At 45.4% G+C, this 21,033-nt stretch overlaps 1 protein-coding gene across 2 annotated transcripts in view; it reads right to left on the bottom strand.

Moving 5' to 3' along the window:
• The window catches only part of ARHGEF9 (Cdc42 guanine nucleotide exchange factor 9), a 221,819-nt gene that overhangs the window by 175,551 nt on the left and 25,235 nt on the right, over positions 1-21,033 (bottom strand). For both annotated transcript variants that reach the window (XM_074882932.1, XM_074882933.1), the window contains exons 2-4: positions 16,053-18,766; positions 7,126-7,273; positions 4,399-4,508 (exon numbers count right to left, since the gene is read on the bottom strand). In XM_074882932.1, the coding sequence (XP_074739033.1) occupies positions 4,399-4,508; positions 7,126-7,273; positions 16,053-18,698 (2,904 nt within the window). In that variant the 5' untranslated portion in view covers positions 18,699-18,766. The remainder of the gene's footprint in view (positions 1-4,398; positions 4,509-7,125; positions 7,274-16,052; positions 18,767-21,033) is intronic.

Below are 21,033 nucleotides of genomic sequence, written 5' to 3'. Positions count from 1 at the left end.
TGGAGGCAGCACATTGTTTGAATTTCCTATTCCTCATAAACATGCCAGTGGGGAATTAGCTTTGGGGAGCTGTGGACGCACACATCGACCATCATTGCAATGGCAACCCCCCCACCAGCCTCTGAAAAAAGCTCATGACTTCAAGAGGAGAAAGGACAGGCTGGCTTGGTGGTTTTTCTGTGAATATTGAACACCTTTGCACAGCAGGCCTGCCTAGTATTGGTATAGGGGATGTCAAAGAAGCTGGCTCTCATACAAAGTTTCCATTCTAACTAATTAGACAGTGGCTTCCTTCAGCATATAAATTTGGGCTTTAGTCCCTTGTACAGGAGTACACAGGACAGGAAGGGGGAAAAGGAGCAGAAAACAGCAATGTCTGCAGTCATCTTTGCTAAGTTAAAGGCTAACAATTAAATCTCTAGTGACAGGTGAGACAGAGAGAACCAACACACACATGCCTCCACACACTGAGAGGATGGTTCAATTTTAGGATGGGCTGATCTCCTTCTGCAGAACGTCCTCACAGCATCTGTCTATAGAAAGAGCTGAAATGAGTTACAGCTAACTAGAAGCAACAAGTCCTTTCACAAATAGTGGCAGAGGCCATCGATTTGGGTGAGAACAAAGCCAGTCCAGGATGGGACTGTCATCCAGACCATAAAACATCTCTCAGAATTAGTCTGGGGCTGGAGAAAGTATCTCATTTCTCCCCTTGTCCATTGTCCCCAGGGATCAGCCATGACACAGCTGGCAGGACATGCCCAAGGGTAAATCACAGAGGCATGACAGATGCCGAGGGCCCCATCAGAGCTAGGGCAGTCTTTCAGGCATTTCAGCTGTCTGCTGCAGCACAGCCTGCAGTTTTGGGCACCATGAGGTCCCATGCAAGTTGGTCTTGATTGTGCCAAACTGCTCCCATAAAAGCAAAGGCTCTAAGTGACCTAAGTGCTAAAACAAAATGCTTTGCACATAAACTGTTTCTATTCAGAGTTTTTACTGAAAGCTTCTAAAAGTCAACTCAGTTTGACCCTACCTACTTTTTTCCTGCTTCTTGAAATTAGGAGAGAAATCAAAAAAATACTGCATGGCTCTATATGTACCACCCTCTAGTGCTTCAGTTTTCTTACTCACACCTACAAAGTGGAAACAATAACCCTTACCTACTCTACGGAAAATTTCCAAAGCTTGTGCCCAGACTTACAGACACTCACTTGCTAGGACAGCTTAGGTATGACTGACAGGAGAAGAGAACCATGAGCAGTAAGAAAAACCACAGGTTTGTGCACGCACACGTGCACTCCTGGGATGAAGATGAGATGGAGTACAGGATTAGACGCTTGACCTTCTCTCCTTTCCTGCTACCACCACTTACATCTGCAACTGCATTTCACCATGTCTGCTGTCTGGACAGATGGATTAAGAAGCAGCCAGCTGCAAAATGATGGACAATGTTACCAGATGTGACAAACAACAGTGACAAACAGTGGTCTTGACAACGGGGATTCCTCCCTGGGCTTAGTATCAGCTTCTCAGCCCAGACTTCTGGGTTAGCAGGTAGTTAAGAGATGTCATTTGCAAGTCACACATACAACTCTACCACCCCCACCACCCCCTGCCCCCCAAAAAAAGAAAAAGAAAAAAAAAGGAAGGGAATGGGAGGGTAATGTTTTTCAGAAAATGTGCACATTATGCAGAGCAAAGAATAAGCAGCCTCCAAGGGCTCACAAGGCAGCTGCTCATCAGCAGATCCATATTTTTGCATGACATGTAGCAATACCAATGCTCTTTTTGCACAACCACCCACATCTCTCCAAGAGATGGTACCAATGGTACCAATGCTGCTAAGATAAGCCCAATGCTTTGTCAGTCTCCTCTTGCTCTCTGTCCACCTCACACATTCCCATTCAAGATGGAAATCAGGCATAGTTTCTGCAGAAGCCTGGTTTGGAAGTATAAATCACTCCTTTCTGTGTTAGCTCTGCCACCTGACTGGTTGTCAGCTGTCAATGAATGCACCTGACAAGAAATACCCAAGGCCACAAATCTTGCCTCAAATTTATAAATCTTGCCAAAGAAGAAATTTCTTTCTGGCAAAGAGGTGATTTACAGACCTGTAGATCTTCACTCAGCTTGGGGCAGAGGCGACAGATGAATTTTCCAGCACTGGTATTACAAGCCACATTTATATATCCTACTTTTGCAGCAGTTAACACAGTACCTCTGATTTATAAACCCCAGCACAGGTTTCACACCTGCCTGTTCACCGTAATTCAGGCTGAGCAACAAGCTGCCTAATGGCAGCACTGAACAAGTCTCTGAGGGCATCTTGATCCGCACCCAAAACCAATTCTCTGTCCCAGTGATGCACGGGTCTTTGGCACGCCCGTGTCCGAGCCGAACATCACACACATCACACACAGGTCTCTGTTCTCATGAAAAGCTCATTTCCCTTTCCAGTTCCTCATCCTTCCTATATATCACCACTGGAGAAGCAAAGTTTCTTAACTAACCCTTCCCAACCTTCAGCAGTATTTTTGGTTTGCTGAAGTTTCAATTTTCTGCTGCCGTGGTAAGAGGTGCTCTGATGTCAGGCTCTACTTGCAATCAGAAGCAGGTCTGGTTTTATTGAGACGACTCAGGACACAGACCATCTTGTTCCTCATGCATTCGGTAGCAATACTGTGTCAAGATAGAGTAGGATCTTGGTTTCCAAGCAGGACCTGAAGGACAGCTATGAAGGCTGCAAAACATATGGGTCCTCTTAAGAGATTAAGAAAGCGTTTGATTAATTAAGGTAGAACAAACATATCAATGCACTGGTCAGCACCAGATTCTGAACATGGAAATAGTTTATATGAATAACACACCTGACGATACTCTGAGGTAAGGCTTGCATACTGTACAACAGGATATTTCGTTGCTGTAACAACAACTCTGCAGTTGCCTGACTTTATTCTGGCCCCAAGAACAAACAGCTCTATTGGATTATTTTATCTTCCAGGAGCTAGACGTTCAGCACGCCTATAATCAAAACAGCCTTCCTGAGTTGAATGAAGCAGTTTATGTCTGGGAAGCAAGGTAGGACCTAAAGGGAAGGGAGAGAAAAGGAAGGGCTGAACTCCTTGCCTAACTATCCTCTGGCTTGTAACTCAGCCCACAAAAAATCAGGAGAAAAAACAAGTGTGATGCAAGATGGCATTCCAGAAAGTCACAAGTGACTGAAATACCAGTGGTCCATCCTTGTGTGTGTTCCCTGGAAGCCAACACCCAACGCAGCAGGCTGGAGAAGTCAGTCTCTCTTACTGCCAACTTACTGCTTCTATGATGGAAAAACAGACACAGAGGCCAGGTTCTCTCTGGAAATCACATTTCAGGAAGGCAGTTCATCAGATCAAAGGGAAAATGAATACAATAAAGGACTGGTAAGGAAGGACAGTAACAAGGAGGGAAAGAGCCACAGAGACACAATTGCAGAAGGTCAGTTCCACCTCTTGATTCCAGCAGGGAAGTTCCTGGCTCCCAGATCATCCTTTGTTTGTCTGCTCTAGAGGAACAAGGGCTAAACCTCTTCTGCCCTATTCACTAGAAAACGCTCCTTGCATCACGTTAGTTGCCAGCTAGCAAATTCATCAGGTTTTGGACAACCCAGAGTCTTATATGCTGGGTACCAGTGAAATCAGACTTGCAAATAATACAAATCCTAAACAAGACCATGGAATAACCAAGGTCTCTGACTTCAAACGCATGGCACAGCATAGATGAAAAACAACCCCCCACCCAAGCAAGGAAACGTATCAGAAAAATGGTACAATTTTTGCCATCTTTTCTGAATTTTTCCCAGAGAAAGACAGGGACATTCCCAGGCCCACAACAGCTTTTCCTTTCCCCACTAGAAGCATCATTCACAAAAAAAACCCAAAGTGGACTGTGCCTATATTTGCAAAACCCTTTGGGAAAGAATCAGTAACATGAATTTGTCACCGACACGGTGCTGGTAGCAGTACCAAACCCAAAGGACATACGGTTAAAAAGGGAAGGGGAAAAAAAAAAAAATCATCAAAATCACAGAGCAAATCTATAGGCGATCTGAAACATCACAGTTCCCTCCACTTGCAAGGAACACTCAGCCAAAGAAATGGGAGGCCCAGTGTCTCCGTCAGACCATAAAGCCTCCGATATACATTGAAGGGAAACTAATCCAGGGAGAAAGGATAATGCACCTATTCTTTTACTGCTACAAAATAACTCTAATAACAAAAAAATCCCCATCTGTAGCTGAAGGAACCACAGACTCAGGAAGCTGTTAGTAAAGCATATTGTTAGTTTCCGAGGCTAAACATGCGGCAGGTAAATACTACCCCTGAAGCAGGCAGAGGCATATTTCAAACAGCACCTTACCCTACTGATTTGCAGCTTCTCAGCTCCAGGCTTGAAGAGGTTCCATCGACGTCCACCGTTCCTGCAGTTCCCGCGCACCTTCAGAGTCTTTGAAGCCTGTTCGTTCTCAGCTGCCAGGATAAAATCCACAGGAAAAAAAAGGAATGACAAAAGATAAATGCTGTGCTTTAGCTCAGGCTGGGGGCGGAGGCTGTTCTTTTAAATGAAAGAAACAAAATTGTTTGCAAGAGACTCATTCAACCTCTTCTTTAGAAAAAGAGAGCAGAGAGTATATTTAGGTGCTTTATTCAGTGCTCTTGGGATACAAGAAAAATAGTGCAGCTTGGATACTACAAAAACGCAGGCACAAACTAAGAGCCGAGAGCCAAATTCAGAGGTGGTGTAAGCAGGTGGGGTTAGACAGGCTGGGTGTGAAGACAGAATGCTCTCCCAGGAGCACCAAGCAGCACAAGAGCCTCATCTGCATGCACCAGTATTAAAAGTGCAATAGCTCCTTGGGTCATAACTGCTAACAGCACCTCTGCAGTTCGCACCTGCAGAAATCCCAGCTTTATAGTCGCTGTGGTCCATATGATGCAATGCCTTGAAAAAGAAACAGCTCCTCAATTTGATGCAGAAAACAAAAATGGAAAAGTCCATAAAAGCTGTTTTTCAAAGAAACTGGGCTACTTCTCACCCCAAGCATTTCAGGCCAATCCCTCACAGATGCAATTCCGATCTTGCTTTAAGCGAGCTATACCATTTACACCAAATCTCAGCCTGGCCTTACAGATGGTACATACCCAAGCACAAAACAGCTTGTAAATAAGAGGCAAATTGTGGAGGAGGGCTAGCAACTCACCTTTAAAATTAAGCTTTCATTTTCTAATCAACCCAAATTTTCAGCTCCCCATCCTACCCCTCTCTTTTTTGGGGTAAAGCTGCCATTCTGTGAGAGACGGGAGTTTTTTATTCCCACATTTGGCAAGGTTAGATTTTAATACCTTCCTCCATCAGACTCTTCACGTCCCCTACCCTGGAGTGACAGCCACTGGGAGGAAGGAAGCAGAGCAGAGGACCACTCATGCCCCACAGCAGCTGCCAGCACAGGCTCCTGTCAGCGGGTTCATGTGGTCTGGGCAGCACACATATATGTGCCTGTGTATGTATACATACACCCACGGAGATTCCCATCCCCTGGAGGCTTGTCATCCCGTTCATGGAGAAAGGCATCTACAGAAAACAGCCAAATTCTGAAATTCTTCTCTGAAGGATGCACAATGCTAACTTTATTTTGCCTGATGCACCCCTAACCCAGGCAGAGGTTTCAGACTGTGTCAGTCTTGAGCGGTTTGAAACCAGATAACAAAGAGGAAATGGTCCCAGGATTTGAGAGAGTGGCAATCCACACCCCCAACTCCTGGGATTCAGGTGACCTTTACCTTACAGGGGCAAAACACACACACACTACATGCTCCCTGCCCCCAAATCAAATAGGTGGGGACTCTGCTCTGCCCAGGACAGCAGCACAGAGCACAGCAGAGCTGGGACCCTGCTGCAGCCCTGGCATGGCTCGGTGGGCAACAATCCTGATTTTCTTCCAGCGTTGCTGGGAGAGAGATTGCACTGAGACCTATTTCCTAAATGCGATGCTGACGCAGGCAGCCTGCTGTTATTTTTAGCAACACGCGTTTCACTTTCTAGACTCGCAGAACATCAAGCTGCAGTGCGAGTACTGATTATAGCAAGAGGCTGCTACCAGGCTCCAGAGGCAATGTGCCGATATAGTAGCACTCAGGAGCAACGTGCAAACACTGTAATGCTCACATTGCAAGATGCGTGTGTTACTCCCCGTGCGCTAGAAACATGTGCACCCTGACAGAAGAGCCATCAGTTAAAGAGGCAGCCACTTTGTCTTTTCCTTCCTAGTTCTTCTTAACCCTCACGTGCTGTCACCATCCATTAATTGCTCGGATCCCCCATGCGCTCCCGAGCTATGCAAGCACAGTCTGGCAGCACTCCCGTACTTGCTCATTGCTAAACCACAGGATTCTTGGTGTCAGCAGTATCCCTTCAGGAAATAATTTCCTTACTCTAATTATCAATCTTTTTAATTAGAGGTTCAAAAAATTACATCACCTATTCAACCATCAGCCTATTTACCCGCCAACAGAAGACCCTTCCAGCAAATACATTCTGTAGTGCTTTCGCTAGAGTCATTTTGAGCAAGACAAAGGCAGAAGATAGTTCATCATAGTCTTTGGCTCCTGAGATTCTCCTCCTTATAGGAAGAGTACCCAAGCATAGGAGAAAAAAACCCCTCACTTCTTGCTGTGTTTTCAAACAAACATCAGCCTTGAGTTGTGATCTCAGTATCCATCACCGCTTGCCACCTCTAAATGGCAAGCACTCACAACAGAGGCTGGTAAGAGGACAGAAAGCCAAGAGGAAACTATCAAATGAAAACTCACACAGAAGTTGCTGAACAGCTTTTACACCTTATGTGCCTATCTGTTCATCTTCTCGTAACCAAATTATAGTGACTGTGTTCAGACTGTATACAAAAAGATCGCATTAGCTAGCAAGAAACTCCTTAGCATGTGGCTACCAGAGCTCCCTCACCTGGCTCCAGGATTGTAACAAGCATGGATGCAAGCCACATTTCTGACTTTTCAACCCATACTGCCTTTGGCTTGCTCCGCAGGATGGGCAAGACCAAAAAACAAACCCGGGAGAAAAACTACTCACCACGTCTTCTGAGCAAGTGCTGCATGCGCCCTCCCACCTGGTCCAGCCCCATCGGGGTGCTCTGGGAGAGGGGTTCAGAGCGGCATCTCTCCACAAGGACTTTGAAGGGGGGTGCTTGTGGGGATGGTTGAGAAGGATGAGACATCGGCTGGCAAGGAAAGGGTCAGAGAAGAAATCAGTATGTGTCAAACCTCAGACAAAGCAGTCAAAGAAAATACCTCAAATTTTCAAGTCAGTGCAACACACATTAGACTTTCTCACCGCAATGTGCACCCACTTCATTTTTTTTGACTGCAAGATTAAGACTTGCTGGCTCATACCTTGAACACAGCTCATGGTGTTTAAGTCCAACAACTTCCAGGAGCACTTAGCCTCCGAGGCACTGAGAGTCACATGTGATAAAGATGTCTGCTTTCTGTACAGCATTTTGTCTACTCTCACATTACTGAGTCCCAGCAGGAGCACATACAGGGAGTGAATTAGCTGGTGCCAAGGACCCAGTATGAGCTAAAACATTTCAGTTGGCTTCACAATGTGCAGCAAGGGCTGGCTGCTTTCTAAGGGACAGCAAGCCAGCAGCCAAAGAGATAACCTGGTTGGCAGGATGGGGCCTCACCCATCAGCCCCATGCTACAGTGCCCAAGCAAGGGACCAGGCCAGGTCTGGAGATGGTGGCCAGGGTCAGCTAGACTTCAGATCATTAGGCACATTGACAGTGATGAAGCAGGTCCAAGGTAAAGCAGCTGAGTCAGTTTACAGATCAGAGTCAGGCCCAGTGAGGGTAATCAGGGTCAGACAAAGCCCCATAATCCTTGGGCAGGTCCATGGTGGTGAGGCAGCTCCAGGGTGAAGCCAGGAAATCAGGCCTCAAGTTGGTGTCTAGCCCAGCAGGGCCCAGGGCCAAGCAAGGGCACAGCTGTGACTGATCTGGAGACTAGCACTCCTCCCACGTTGCTCAAGGAAAGACTGAGCAGCCAGGGCAGAGCTTAAATAGGCTGCCAGGCCCATGGGTATGGTGTGGAGGCCCCAGGTGAGACTGCTTAAGGTCATTAAGAGCAATTAGTACATTCAAAGCACAGTGAGGGTGGACAACTGGGAGGTCTGCTTCAATAGGCACTCCTGAACTGAACTAGGACATGCATCCTTTGGTGGGCTACAGGAAGAAGACTGTTAATTTCTGGATTTTTTTGCCAGCTATCAGTCATCACTAGTCTCCATGTACAGCCACACTCAAGAGACATGTGAGTAGGAAGTGGAAAACGGAACAAGAGGATTCTTCAGAAAGATCTCCAGTGCTTGAAAGACATAACCATGGAGCAGAGCAACGAGGTTGCAATGGTGAGGTTTAGGAGAACAGTCTGTTTATGTGTGTGCTCATCCAACAGTGTAGCAATAAGATCTGCCCATACTATTATAAAAATAGATGTTAAAAGTTCTTAGAATAAACATGGGATACCCATCAAGAACAATTCCTGCAAAACTCAACAGTCTTCCTGATAATAAGATCCATGTAAAAGTGAATTAAATTAGTAACAGGATGTCATTTTCCTCATTCCCAAAAATCTTAACAAAACACTCCCTTCCAGGTATTTCCAGAGGTCATATAAGGTCTTTTCCAATTCCATAAACAGAAGTCTACAGATGGTCTACGAAAAGGACAGGAGGTGAAAAAACATAACAGCATTGTTATTATTGCTCTGCTGCTGGAGTCGTTGGGAGGGTACAGAGAGCCTTCTGCGGAGAGAAAGGACTCTTCATGTGTAGATGGACTTGAATCGCTTTGGTGGAATACATAACTGCAAAAGAACATATCAGACCCACGGACTATCCTCCTTCAAAAGCTGAGTCTTACATCACTTAACTGCTAACAAAAGTCTAATACAAACACACCAACCCTCCTGCAACCCAGTATCTGTAACATCAAGTCTCTTTATATGCACAGCTGCTTTTCCTTCAAGATACTTCCTACCCACCCTACATCTTCTCCTGGTGGGTTCTGGTGTGACTGGGGAGATGTATCTAGGTGCTTGCAGGTGGCCTGGCCTTGCTCCATACCAAATCCACCACAGACCATCGGCTTCAGACCATGCTTCAGCCCTTTGTGCTACCCTTACGAATTTTTTTAGGTCTCTTCCCAAAAATACCTTAATAAATAGCTTATTGTAGGATATGAAACACAGGTAACACTGCAAATCAAAACAGGTCCAAAGTCCTGCTGCAGTTGCTAACAGGTTAGCTCGTAATCATATTGCCCAGCATTTCTAATGCTTGCTCTTTATAGCATCACCATTTGGACCAGAACAGGGTCCCGAAGCACCCAGTACATACACACCCAGCCAGGCACAATGCACTGACCAGGGTTGTCTGCACCTTCCTCCTGACATCTGTTACAGGGGGCCACTGACAACACACCTCTCTAATATATGTAGCACCTACCACCACAGTTCAGGGTTTTTTTCAGTTATTATAACATGCCTCATCTCCAGGAAGAACACAAGTTACAGCCCTTGCCAGGTTTCAGATGGTCCAAATGCAAGAATGGGGCAGACCACAGCACTTAAAAGCAAGCTGGGACCTTGTTCTCTGAAAATGCCCAGGTTCGTCTTTAGCAAAACTAGAACAATTACTTTTCCTGAATGGTTCACAGAAGAAGGCAGAAAGTATCACAATAGTTCCTCTGGAAGCTGACTGATAACAACTGCTAACAAGACACATCCTCTATATCAATAGTCTACAAAATATTACTTGCAACAGTAAGACACATGCAATTGATTGAAGTACCCGTAAAGTGGTCAAATACCCCAGTTATATCTTAACGTTTGGTAACATTAATCCAAAGAATTAATTAGGATTTATAGCTAACTGGAGAAAAACACTGGAGTTTCCCTCACTTCTGGATGACTCCAACTTTTATTATTCAGGAGGAAAAGATCCTGAAAGAGACAACTTGTACAGTGATATGTTGCAGAATGGAATTTTCTTTTTTAAAAAAATCACAATTCAAACTCCTACTTCTTATTTTATTTTCTGTGACATGTGACATCATGGAAATCTCAAGAAATTAGCAGAAAGATCAGTTTACAAAGGCCAGGAGAAGAAGACAGAAGATGCTCCTCACCAGGAGGCTTCTAGCCTCAACGAGAGACAGATTTGTCATACTTTCACAGCCCTGCTAGTATCTGGGTGCCTCATATGGTTTAGCATATCTGTCCTCAAGACTCCAGCAGCCCATTTTCACTGATGTGCTATGATCTTTATTTATAGGTGAAGAACAAAGTGAACAGGCTATACTTACCCCAAAGGCACAGTGGGAGTCTGTGGATTAATTAAGGCTTGATCTCCCATTCCCTGCTCCCAGCACCAGCACTGTGTCCAGTGACCCAGTATGCTTCTCTTGACTGAGTAACAGCTGGGAAGAGGTAAAAGCCAAAGAAAACCTTCCACCCAGACTATCTTTGGACACATAGTCCCTTCACCATATAGGCCAGAGGTCCCCATTCATATCACTACTCTCATGACACCAAGGATGGCAGGAGGTGGCCTGTTGTAACTTTGAGGCTGGGAACTAGATGAAGGCAAGACCCAACAAGTATTTTAAGAAAACATGTGGAAATCTGAATTACCCATGTGTTCAGTGCCTGGTTATATATACATGTAAAGCCTATCAGCTTTGCAAACTCAACCTGCCTTTCCCTGACAATGCTAAAAATATGTTTCCCAAAAAAACCCTACCCTACTACAGATAGCACTAAATATAGGCTTTAATTCAAGATTTTGCTAGCACCTCATGGTTATTAAAAATACAAAAATCTGAACAGCTTGGAGATAGGCTCTAGAGGTTTTGTCTCCTCTAAAAATAAGATGATTGTCAGACATAGCCATATTAAAAGCCGTAAATACCAGGATCTTCATTCTGCAACTAAATCATACCTTGCTACAGACAGGAGTATAGTGCTCTTTTGGCAACAGCAGAATTTAGAAAGTAAAGTACTATTTCTTAATTTGGAAGGACTATGAATTCTTTTGTAAGCACAACTACCAGCAGTAGGCTGACACACAACCCAGAGCTCTGAAGATCAACTCTCGGTAATACCCATTTCCTGGTTAGTGTCATCCAGCAGAATGGGGAATGAAAAGACAAATCAACCCAGCAGTCTCATGTCTGCAGCTGCTCCCAAAATGTTCTGTAGCAGAGAGACAATAAAACAATCTCAAGCTAAAGGTCACTATGAGAACTTGTTGCACATCACTTGCAATTTCTCATCAAATATAGAAAAAGAAAGTTGCTGTTATCTTCCTCTTGTGAAAAGGCACTTGCAGCTGCTGCACTAAAGTAAAACTTCAAACCTGTGGGAGGATCTGAGATATGCCCCAGCTATCAGATAGCAAATCTGCAAATGCATCCTCTGGCATGAGCACACTCAGGCAAATCAGTAATCCTGTGCTTCCAGTTAGACCCACCACACAGGGAGAGTCTCTGATTTTCCCACACAGAGCAACACAGCGTGCATTGCGCAGAAATCACAAAACCCGGTAACACCATGAAAGCACCAGTCCTGTGCCATCAGCACAGGCCACTCACAGAGTTACCACACTCCACAACAGGGAGCGCCTTTATGGCGCCTGGATAGGTTGGCTCCTAAGCACGGCACTCAGAGGAACAAACTCGACAGCTGCTCAAGAGAAGCATCTGCAAGAATCTGCTGGACACCAAGAAGTGAGTTTGATCAGAGAGTCTCTTACAGGGCTCTGAAACCAAACTGGCTGGGAAACCTGGTGCATCCTGGGTCGGCCTGGCACTCCATCCTATGGGACGGACACCTTTTGCCCAGGTTGACAAGTTTGTAGAAAGCTCATTTACACACTTCTGGCAATCATAATTCCCCCAGAAAATGGCATCACAAAACCAACTGGTGCCTATGTGGCAACCACAACAGCCAGCAGCAAGCTGCAGACTGTAAACCTTTCAGAGATAAAATTCAAAACCCTAAGGAAAAAGATAAGGTTTCCCATTCCGTGAAAATAAACTCTTATTTCACAAATAAGCCAGCAGAGGGCACAGAAAGACTGCAGGGAAAACCCTCTGCTCCTTCACTGCAAGAGACACAAGCCAAAATGCTCTGCAGTGCCCAGTCCCTGTGCCTGCTCATGAGATGAGCAGGGAGGATCTCTCTGCCAGCAATAAGCCTGATCAAGGTTCTGGGTCCTAAAATCTCTAAACTGATGCCTGAAATAGAGTCAGATGCATATTTTGCAACCTTTCCTCATGTCATTCCCAAAGGAGATATCAAATCCCCCACAAACCCCGTCCAAGGACACATCGAGTGGTTTGAAACCCTCAATGGAAAAGTCGGAATCACAAAATAATCAATGTGGTACCGAAGCTTCCTTCCATCTAAGCATCACCTCAAGCACTGGAAGTGGTCAAATACAACTTCTGGGGCTATGCCTGACTCCCTGCAGCAGCATTCTCCCTGTTGGGATGCTGTTGTGTTTTTAGAGGTGGGATGAGGATAATTCCCTTCAGCGGGGACATGGAAAATGGATATTTTTATAGTTTGCAACTGTCCAAAACCTAGTAAAACTTCCATGTCATCTTTCAGTTCATTTCTCGTACCTATCTCTCAAAATAAGGAAGGTACTTTCACTCCAGGGTTGCAGCTGTGTGAATGGCAAAATCAGTAATTCATTTCCCATTGACAATCTATTTTGACCTTTACTGTTCTTTCAATTCTTCAAAATGTTTTTATCTCCACTGTTTCACAAGTTCCTGGAACAAATGAGAATTTGGAATGGGGTCTGAAAACAACTAGGCAGGGGGACAGTTTGAGAAGTGATTTTCTACCTTTCTACAGCTGCTCTTATTAAATGCTGCTGCAATGCTATTTCCTTTACAGCATAAAGTTCAAATCCTACTGAGCTGTTACTTGCCTATACCATCACTCAGCTCCTGCCCAAAGACATTAAAATTTTAAAAGGCAAGACTAGGAAAGCAAGAAACAGGGACATTAATTGCAGAAGAGTACAGCTAAACGGATTTGCTGGACTGTTAGGACCAACACGCAGGTCCTCTAAATCCCACTCCAGCATCCTTCGTGCTACACCAGCCTCAACCTCTTACACCACCTCCTAACGGGTTCAGGCAGGGAGCCTCAGTGAGAACCAGCGCTTTTGTGTGTTTTGTGGGACAATGGGTAGGTTGTTTTGAAAATATTTGCTTGAGCTATTTCTGCTCTACACTGCTAGCACACTTTAAAACTGCTGGAGCACTTGCTTACAGCAGCTGACCAAGCCAAGCCACCCTGTCCTGGCAGCACCTTTTCCCTGCTTGTGGTTGAGCATTTGACTTGAAATACAAATCCTTCAGTTAATGCAGAGCAGCCCAGAGTGGAGGCAGGAGGGCCAACAACTGTCCTGGGGAACAGGTGTCAGCAAAGAGCTGGATTTAGCCCTAAAACAATAAAAGGCTGGCGTCTGCTGCTAACCATCACATTCAGACTGAAGCTATTCCTCTTGCATGTTTATTTTTGGTAAAACGTTTCCAAGAGCCACTCCCTGATGAGAGATAGGTGAGCAAATCCCTCAGGTATTTCAGGACATTTGTTACTGGAGCTGCTGGTGGACTCTCTAGGTCCATTCCTATCCAAGAGTACCCCTCCTCTAGCCTCACTCTTGACTGCTCTGGGTTTGATGCTGCTGCCAGATGACTGTGCATTTCTAAATCTGTAGTCCAAGTTTCTGGGATGCAGAAGGTGTTTACAAACCAGGGCAAGCTGTACGCTTTCCCTTCCATCCCACTGCTGCTTCTGTCTAGCGAGGCAGCAGGCCTTCCATGAAGCCGGAAGCCATGGCAGTCTGGAGGTCATACTGCTATCGCCACACTCAACGGGAACTCGGGGGAGGTTTCCTGTCCGGTTATCTCAAGCACCATATTTAAGTTTCTTGGTAATGTTTGTAAGCTGTAACAGCTGAACTGGGGCTTACCGCATCTCCCGTTCACACAGCTGATCTGGGAAATTGCTCAGATTTTGCCCTAAGAGCTCTGTAATTAGGCATGCAGCCTTGCCCTCAGCGAGCAGAGATGTGGCTGCTCTGGGAAAAGAGTGCCAGTATTTCCCTCTGCTCCACTCAATCCTTTCATGCCTCTCTTATCTTGCTCCTGCTCAGAATACTTTCAGCTTGGTCCCTGTGAAGGGATATCAAACCACAGCCCCCTCATTCAAGCTCCTCCTAAAATCATTTCTTCCAGACACCACAAGAAGTGACTAACCACTGTTCACCCTGCTTCATAAGTGCCTGGAATTACACAGTGAGCTGTCTTTACTTTTTTGTATTACACAAAATGGAGCAGAAAAACAAATCCAGGAATAACTAACAATGGTACTGCCCATTTTAGCTGGGAGTCAGAAGTTCAGATTTTTCTCCCCCGGCATTTCTAATCTGCTGCCAATTTTCAAACACTTCCCCTCTTGGCTCAGAAGTTACAGTGACCCCTTTTCCAACAGGGAACAATATCATCACCTCTGTAACATCTCTGGTCTCTCCAAGCCCAAAAGGAAAGGAGAAAGTTTCTTCACAAATTGACCCAATTTCCCTACCTGGCATCATAAAAAAAAAAAAAAAAAAATCATCATTTCAGCCTCAGCTGATCAGCACAGATCCAAAAGAAAACAGCTGGGCTTCACACTGGGTCTACCATGGATTTGTCCACAAACCTGTGCCAATTCCACAACTGGCACAGAGCAACATGAGCCTGGCACAGCTGATACAACTGCTACCGCTCACAGATTTCTGCTCCACACAGAGATGCATGTGCAGGTGCTACAGCAATGGGCTGAGAGTTAATGGGGGAGTCTATCAGCTTCAGGAGGCCTTTTCTCATCCTCTATGCATGACTCCTTTATCCATGGGACTTCTGAGGTTTCCTAGTGTTAAGCTGGACAAGACAGATTTGTAATACCCAGACCCTAGTCCAAAATGCAATGTCCAGTTAAACGTTTTGACAATTTTAAGAGCTTTGAAAGACTTGTTTATAACAAACAGGAATGCACTGCCATAATTAGAGCCACCACCATGGCCCACCTTTCCCTTAAGAGTGGGTATCTAACATCTCAAAAGGCTATGACATTCTGTGTAGAGACTGATGCAAGGCAGCTCAGCTCTGACCAGGCACCCATTCAACATGTGGTCACATTAGGAAGGCATTTTGCTCACATTATGCACCCAGCCCCTTATCAAGGCTTTCTAACATAGGCTCAGCACCAAACTATTGAAGCCACACAACTTCTGACAGGTTTAGAGCAGGGAGAGAATTCACTGAGATCTGACAGAGAAACGATCTGATGAGCTCTACAAGACATGGGCCTTCTCTTTTTTTTTTTTCCGTTCTTGCACTGTGTTCCAGGACTCTGACTGGTATTCTAGATGCTGTGTTGTAACCAGCACCACCTAATAAAAATCAACTACCACCACCCCTACTACTTTTTTAGGTGAGAAGACACAAGGGTCATAGTGCAATTGCTAAATAACATCTGTCCACAGCACACTTTAAAACTCTAAATCTGTCAAAAGCACTCTTCTTACAAATTTCTACTTCAAATAAACTAAATACAGAAAAAAAACAAAGGTAGTGCCTAGAAATACATAAACTTCTGCTACAGTCCTCTTCTAGAGGCACTGATACAAACAAATGGCCAAAGGAAGAGCAGCTCTGGAGGTTTACACTAATACTTCAGGGATATGCCAGTTAACTGACTTCTCTCGGGCTGATATAAAAGCTGTGTCTACTGCCATCATCCATATGACAGAGTACTTAACTGAAAATCCCAATGAGGGATATATAAAAATGCTTTCAAGTGCAAACCAACTTCATAAGATGTGTAACAGTATGGTCTTATTGAAAATATTACAGTAAAAGTTACTCATACCTTTCCATTTTTGAGCCGTCCAGAGGAGACAATTCTAGAGACGTGCACTTGGAACGGACGGCACTCGTTGTTACAGTTAAACTGTTCCCCTCTGCCCGTTATCTCTACAGCGTTTTGTTCTACAAATGAAGTGGTTCCATGCTTTATAATACGGCAACCAGTCTGCTCTAAAACCTGTCCTTTAACTGTTGCACATTTTAAAAAAGTCACTACAGAAAAGTCAACATCAGCAACTGGAGAACAGCCCAGGTCTGTAGTATCCAGATTATTCACAGGAAGATCTTGAGAACGCAGCAGGTCCCTGCCTATGACCTGTGTCTTCTCCAGAGTACTGCCAGTGTCTTGAATCTCTTTAGTCTGGGTTGTCTGTGGAAGGTAGATCAGAGCCTCAGTCACTGCAGAAAAGTCACTGCTGGCAGCTAAGGAATGGGCCAAGTCCACAGTATCCAGATTATTCACAGGAAGACCTTGAGAATGGAGCAGGTCCCTGCCCACGACCTGTGTCTTCTCCAGAGTACTGTCTGAGTCCTGAATCCCCAGCTCACCTCTAGACAAGTCTTGCAAAAGCAACCCAGGATTTCTCAAGTCCTGCATATCCAGTTCTGTCTTTGAAAGCTCCTGAGTCACTGTTAGAGACAGATCCGTGTCTTTAGCAACCACTGGGGCACAAGCCATGTCCTCAGTATCAAGTTTAGTCAGGGTTGTCTGTGGAAGGTGGATCAGAGCCTCAGTCACTGCAGAAAAGGCACCATCAACAACTGGAGAACAGCCCAGGTCCGCAGCACCCAGATTATTCACAGAAAGACCTTGAGAAGGTGGCAGGTCCCCGCCCACAACCTGTGTCTTCTCCAGAGTACTGTCAGTGTCTTGAATCCCCAGCTCACCTCTAGACAACTCTTGCAAAGGCAGCTCAGGATTTCTCAAGTCCTGCATATCCAGTTCTGTTTTTGAAAGCTCCTGAGCCACTGTTGGAGATGGATCCACATCTTTAGCAACCACTGGAGAAGCAATGTCCTCAGTATCAAGTTTAGTCAGAGACATCTGTGGAAGGTGGATCAGAGCCTCAGTCACTGCAGAAAAGTCACCATCTGCAGCTGAAGGACAGCCCAGGTCCACAGTATCCAGATTATTCACAGGAAGATCTTCAGAATGTGGCAGGTCTCTGACCACGACCTGTGTCTTCTCTGCAGCACTGCCCAAGTCCTCAATCTGTTTAGTCAGAGTTGTCAGATCCTCAGAGGGGTCTCTAGTATTTAGCTCAGTGAAAGAGTCATCTGCGAGCTCTGGCAGGTGGGAGATGGATGGTTCTGGCCCAAAGGGAAAAAGTGATGTTTCATTAAATCTATCATTCTCACTGTCCAGAGCAGAGGAACCAATATCTTGCGACGCTTCTGTGGTTTTGCAGTGCTGCATGGGCTCCTTCCCCACTAAGCTCTCGAAGCTCAGATTGTCCCATGTGCCCGAATCTGGGGACTGCAGACACGCTCCCACTGTGCAGAAGGCCCTTGCACTCTCGTTCTCAATAACCAAACCCTCTTTGTGGGAGGTATCATCCTGCCTCCAGCTTCGGAAACTCCGCTGAGGCCTTTTCTCATCAGGTGAAAATGCCCTTGAGGAGCCTCGCAGCCTCCGAGCTGCCTCAGCCACACTGGTGAAGAATCTCACAACACCCCCAAAGTGAGTGGCTTTGGTTGCACTGTTTGATTTTTTCCGCTGGCTGAGATTCTCCTCACATCTCATATCAAAGTCAAAATAAGAAGTAGAATGATCAGTTATATTTTCTAAGTTCTGGAAATTGGTTTCAGCCCTTTGATCTGGAAGCTTTGAATTATCTTTGCTAGTTAATGAAATTCCTTTCAGATAGCTCCAGACATCAGAGCTTCTTCCTCTTCGGCTCTCCTGTGGGAGCACAGCACACCTCCTTTGATTGTCCCCTTCTGCAACTGCAGGACTCTTAAAGTTTTCAAAATTCAAAGACCCACTCTTTCTAGCTGGTATTCTATGGCAGTTACTATCATTATCTTCACTGTGTAATCTGACACTAATATCCCTGAGACATTTACTTTCATTGGCATCAATTTCAGGAATGCTGATATTCAGCTCTATGTCTTCAAAAGAAGAATCCAAATCATCAATGTACCCCGCATATGAGTGGCGGGAGGGCCTCCGACTGTCACCCAGTTTCTTAACCCTGTAGACAGCTCTTTGCCCACTGGCATGATGGTCCTCCTCAGGGTCACAAGCAACCTGGTCTCTGGATGTTCTCAAATCCACATTCTTAGGCATCCTGGAGGTCTTTCCCTTTTTTGATGGCCTTACCCTGTCCATGAAGGATGATTTTTTTAATTCTGAGACCTCAGAGGTAACTCCCAGTAGGATCATGGACTGGGGTCTTCCTTTATTCGTAGCAAGTCCTTTCCTTCGTCTTACAAAATTCCAGATCCGGTTGCCCTTGGTCATCTTCTTATACCTGGGTGTTTCCTCCTGTTCATTTGCGACTGCATCGCTGGAGGTGCAGTGTTCACCACTACAAACCTCCAACTCGTCAGTACTCCCTTCCTCCATGTTTGCTTGGAAAATCCTGTTTGCATATCCATTTGGAGCCATCACGGGACCAATATGCTGGGGGCCCTCTATAACTTCCATCGCCCCAACTTGCAAGCTGGTATCAGGGTTCACAGATGCATTGTCTTCAGATTGTTTTCTTCACAAGACTTAAGGAAAAAAGAACAAACAAATAAAATTAGGAGCAGATAGTTTTTATAAGACACATCTGTAAAGTATCGCAGGTCAAATCTTATCCCAGTGGCAGTGGTGGTTTTGCCACTGATTTCACTGAGGCTGAAATTTTGCTCCCAAACTGTATAAATTTTAAAGCAACTTAAATTTAATTTAAAGGACTGAAGATTTAGGGACGGCAAATAAACTTCCTGCATTAATAAAGTTACCACAAAGTATATGCAGAATACCATAAATCACATCTTCGTTTTGCAAATTGCTAGGACTCTAAATACATCAGAGTACATGACAGAGTGGAAAAGAGGAAATTACATTAAAGCATCCCTGCACATGTCACTGGCCCCATGTGCCAGGAACCAGCAATGCACTCCCAATGAGTTCAGTCTTTTCAGGCAGGCATTCAAAGTCAGGATGAGCCTTTTCCTGGAACCCATGAAATTCTGAATTAGTACAATATCAGAAAACTCATGGAATATCCAAGCCAGGTTTTTCCTACTATAGCTATGGCACCAGCATGGGAATTCCTCACTGGAACTGGACTGCTAAATGAAAGCTGCTTGGCCACCACTCAATGCTACACAAAACACACATGTTCCCTTCAAGTGAGTTCCACCCTAAGTGAACAGAATTAAAACCACAAGTAGCCCCTGTGCAACAGCAATGGAAACCACTCCAAACACTTTGTGGGAATACATTTGAACTCTTGCTCATACAGATCCTAAAGCTTTCCTTCCACTGGTGTATCTCTGCCCTGTCTCGCTGCTACAGCTTCATAAGGTAGTCCTGGTTTTGCTGTCTACCTTTGCAACATGCAGAACTACATGTCAGGCACTAAACAGGGTTAAATTCCCTCAATTCCCAATCCTACTCTCAGGACAAAGAAGGAAGCAAGAGTAGGAACAAGAAGGAGTACAGCCCCAGAGACATGGGTTTGACAATGGGAAAACTTTCCATTTTCCCCCAAATGGAGGGAGAACAGGCAGTCACACTGCAGTGCTCTGACACAGAGGCATGAAGGTCACTCCCACTCTCGTCCATTTTACTTTTACTGCTCTATGTACAGTCCCCATAAAAAAAAATTACACTCACTATTTCTATTAAAACTAAGGTTATTAATGCAGCAGCTATTGCCCTAGACAAGGACAAGAAAAGGCTCCCCCTTGCATTCAGTCAAATAAGCCCTGCCACCACATTTATCTTTAATAAGTGATAATCCATGAGACCTCCACAGATGGCAGAGGCACCAAGGAACCAGAGCACAGCCAAGTGAGGTCAAAAACCTTAACAGAAACAACTACTATCCTGCTTTTTTATTAAGAAGTCATCTGGCTTTTGCTACAGCCATGACCTAGAGGTTGTGCCAAGCATTTTTGGCACCAATGGTACTCAGGGCAGCAAAAATGAATGTTTGCTACTGTGGTGGGTTGACCATGGCCAGCTGCCAGATGTTCACCCCACTGCACTATCTCTCTCCCTCACCAAACAGGATGGGAAAAAAAATAAGATGAAAAAGCTCATGGGTTGATATAAAGATATGGAGATCCCTTACCAATTACTGTCACAGGCAAAACAGACTTGGGGAAAATTAATTTGATTTATTGCCAATTAAAATTGATTTGGATAATGAGAAACAAAGATAAAACTAACACACGACACCTTACCCCCACCCACCCCCATCTTCCCATGGCTCAACTTCCCTCCTTCACTCCTGATGGCTCTACCTCCCGCAAGGGGCGCAGGGGGATGGGGAACTGGGACAGAGATGGTCAGGATGTAGCAGTCCTCTCTGTCACTCCCTCCTCCTCATGCTTTTCCCGTGCTTCTGCGTGGGGCCTCCACAGGCCGCCATTCCTGTCGTGCTCCTGCATGGGGCCTCCACAGGCCGCCATTCCTGTCAGGGAACACCCCTGCTTCAGCACCCCTTCCCCGCCACCTTCACCAACCTCAGGGTTCCCAGCGCTGTTTCCCACAATCCTCCCTCACTCCTCTCTGGCATTTTCACCCTTTCTTAAACATATTTCCAGACAGGCGCTGCCAGCACTGCCAAGAGGCTCCATTCTGGGCTGTGGTGCAGCCACTATGGAACCACAGCCGCTGTGGAACCACAGCCCTGCCTCCTGTCACAATGCCCCCTGTGTTAGCGGGGTAACACCACATTGCCCTACACACCCCATACAGTTACACAACCTAACTGTATAGCAATTATCTTCCATGAACATCGCCTTGCTCTGCTTTGGCCATC

The sequence above is a fragment of the Strix uralensis genome, chromosome 13, assembly GCF_047716275.1.
Source record: "Strix uralensis isolate ZFMK-TIS-50842 chromosome 13, bStrUra1, whole genome shotgun sequence".
Taxonomy (NCBI): domain Eukaryota; kingdom Metazoa; phylum Chordata; class Aves; order Strigiformes; family Strigidae; genus Strix; species Strix uralensis.
This window is presented reverse-complemented; position numbering and strand designations above follow the sequence as displayed.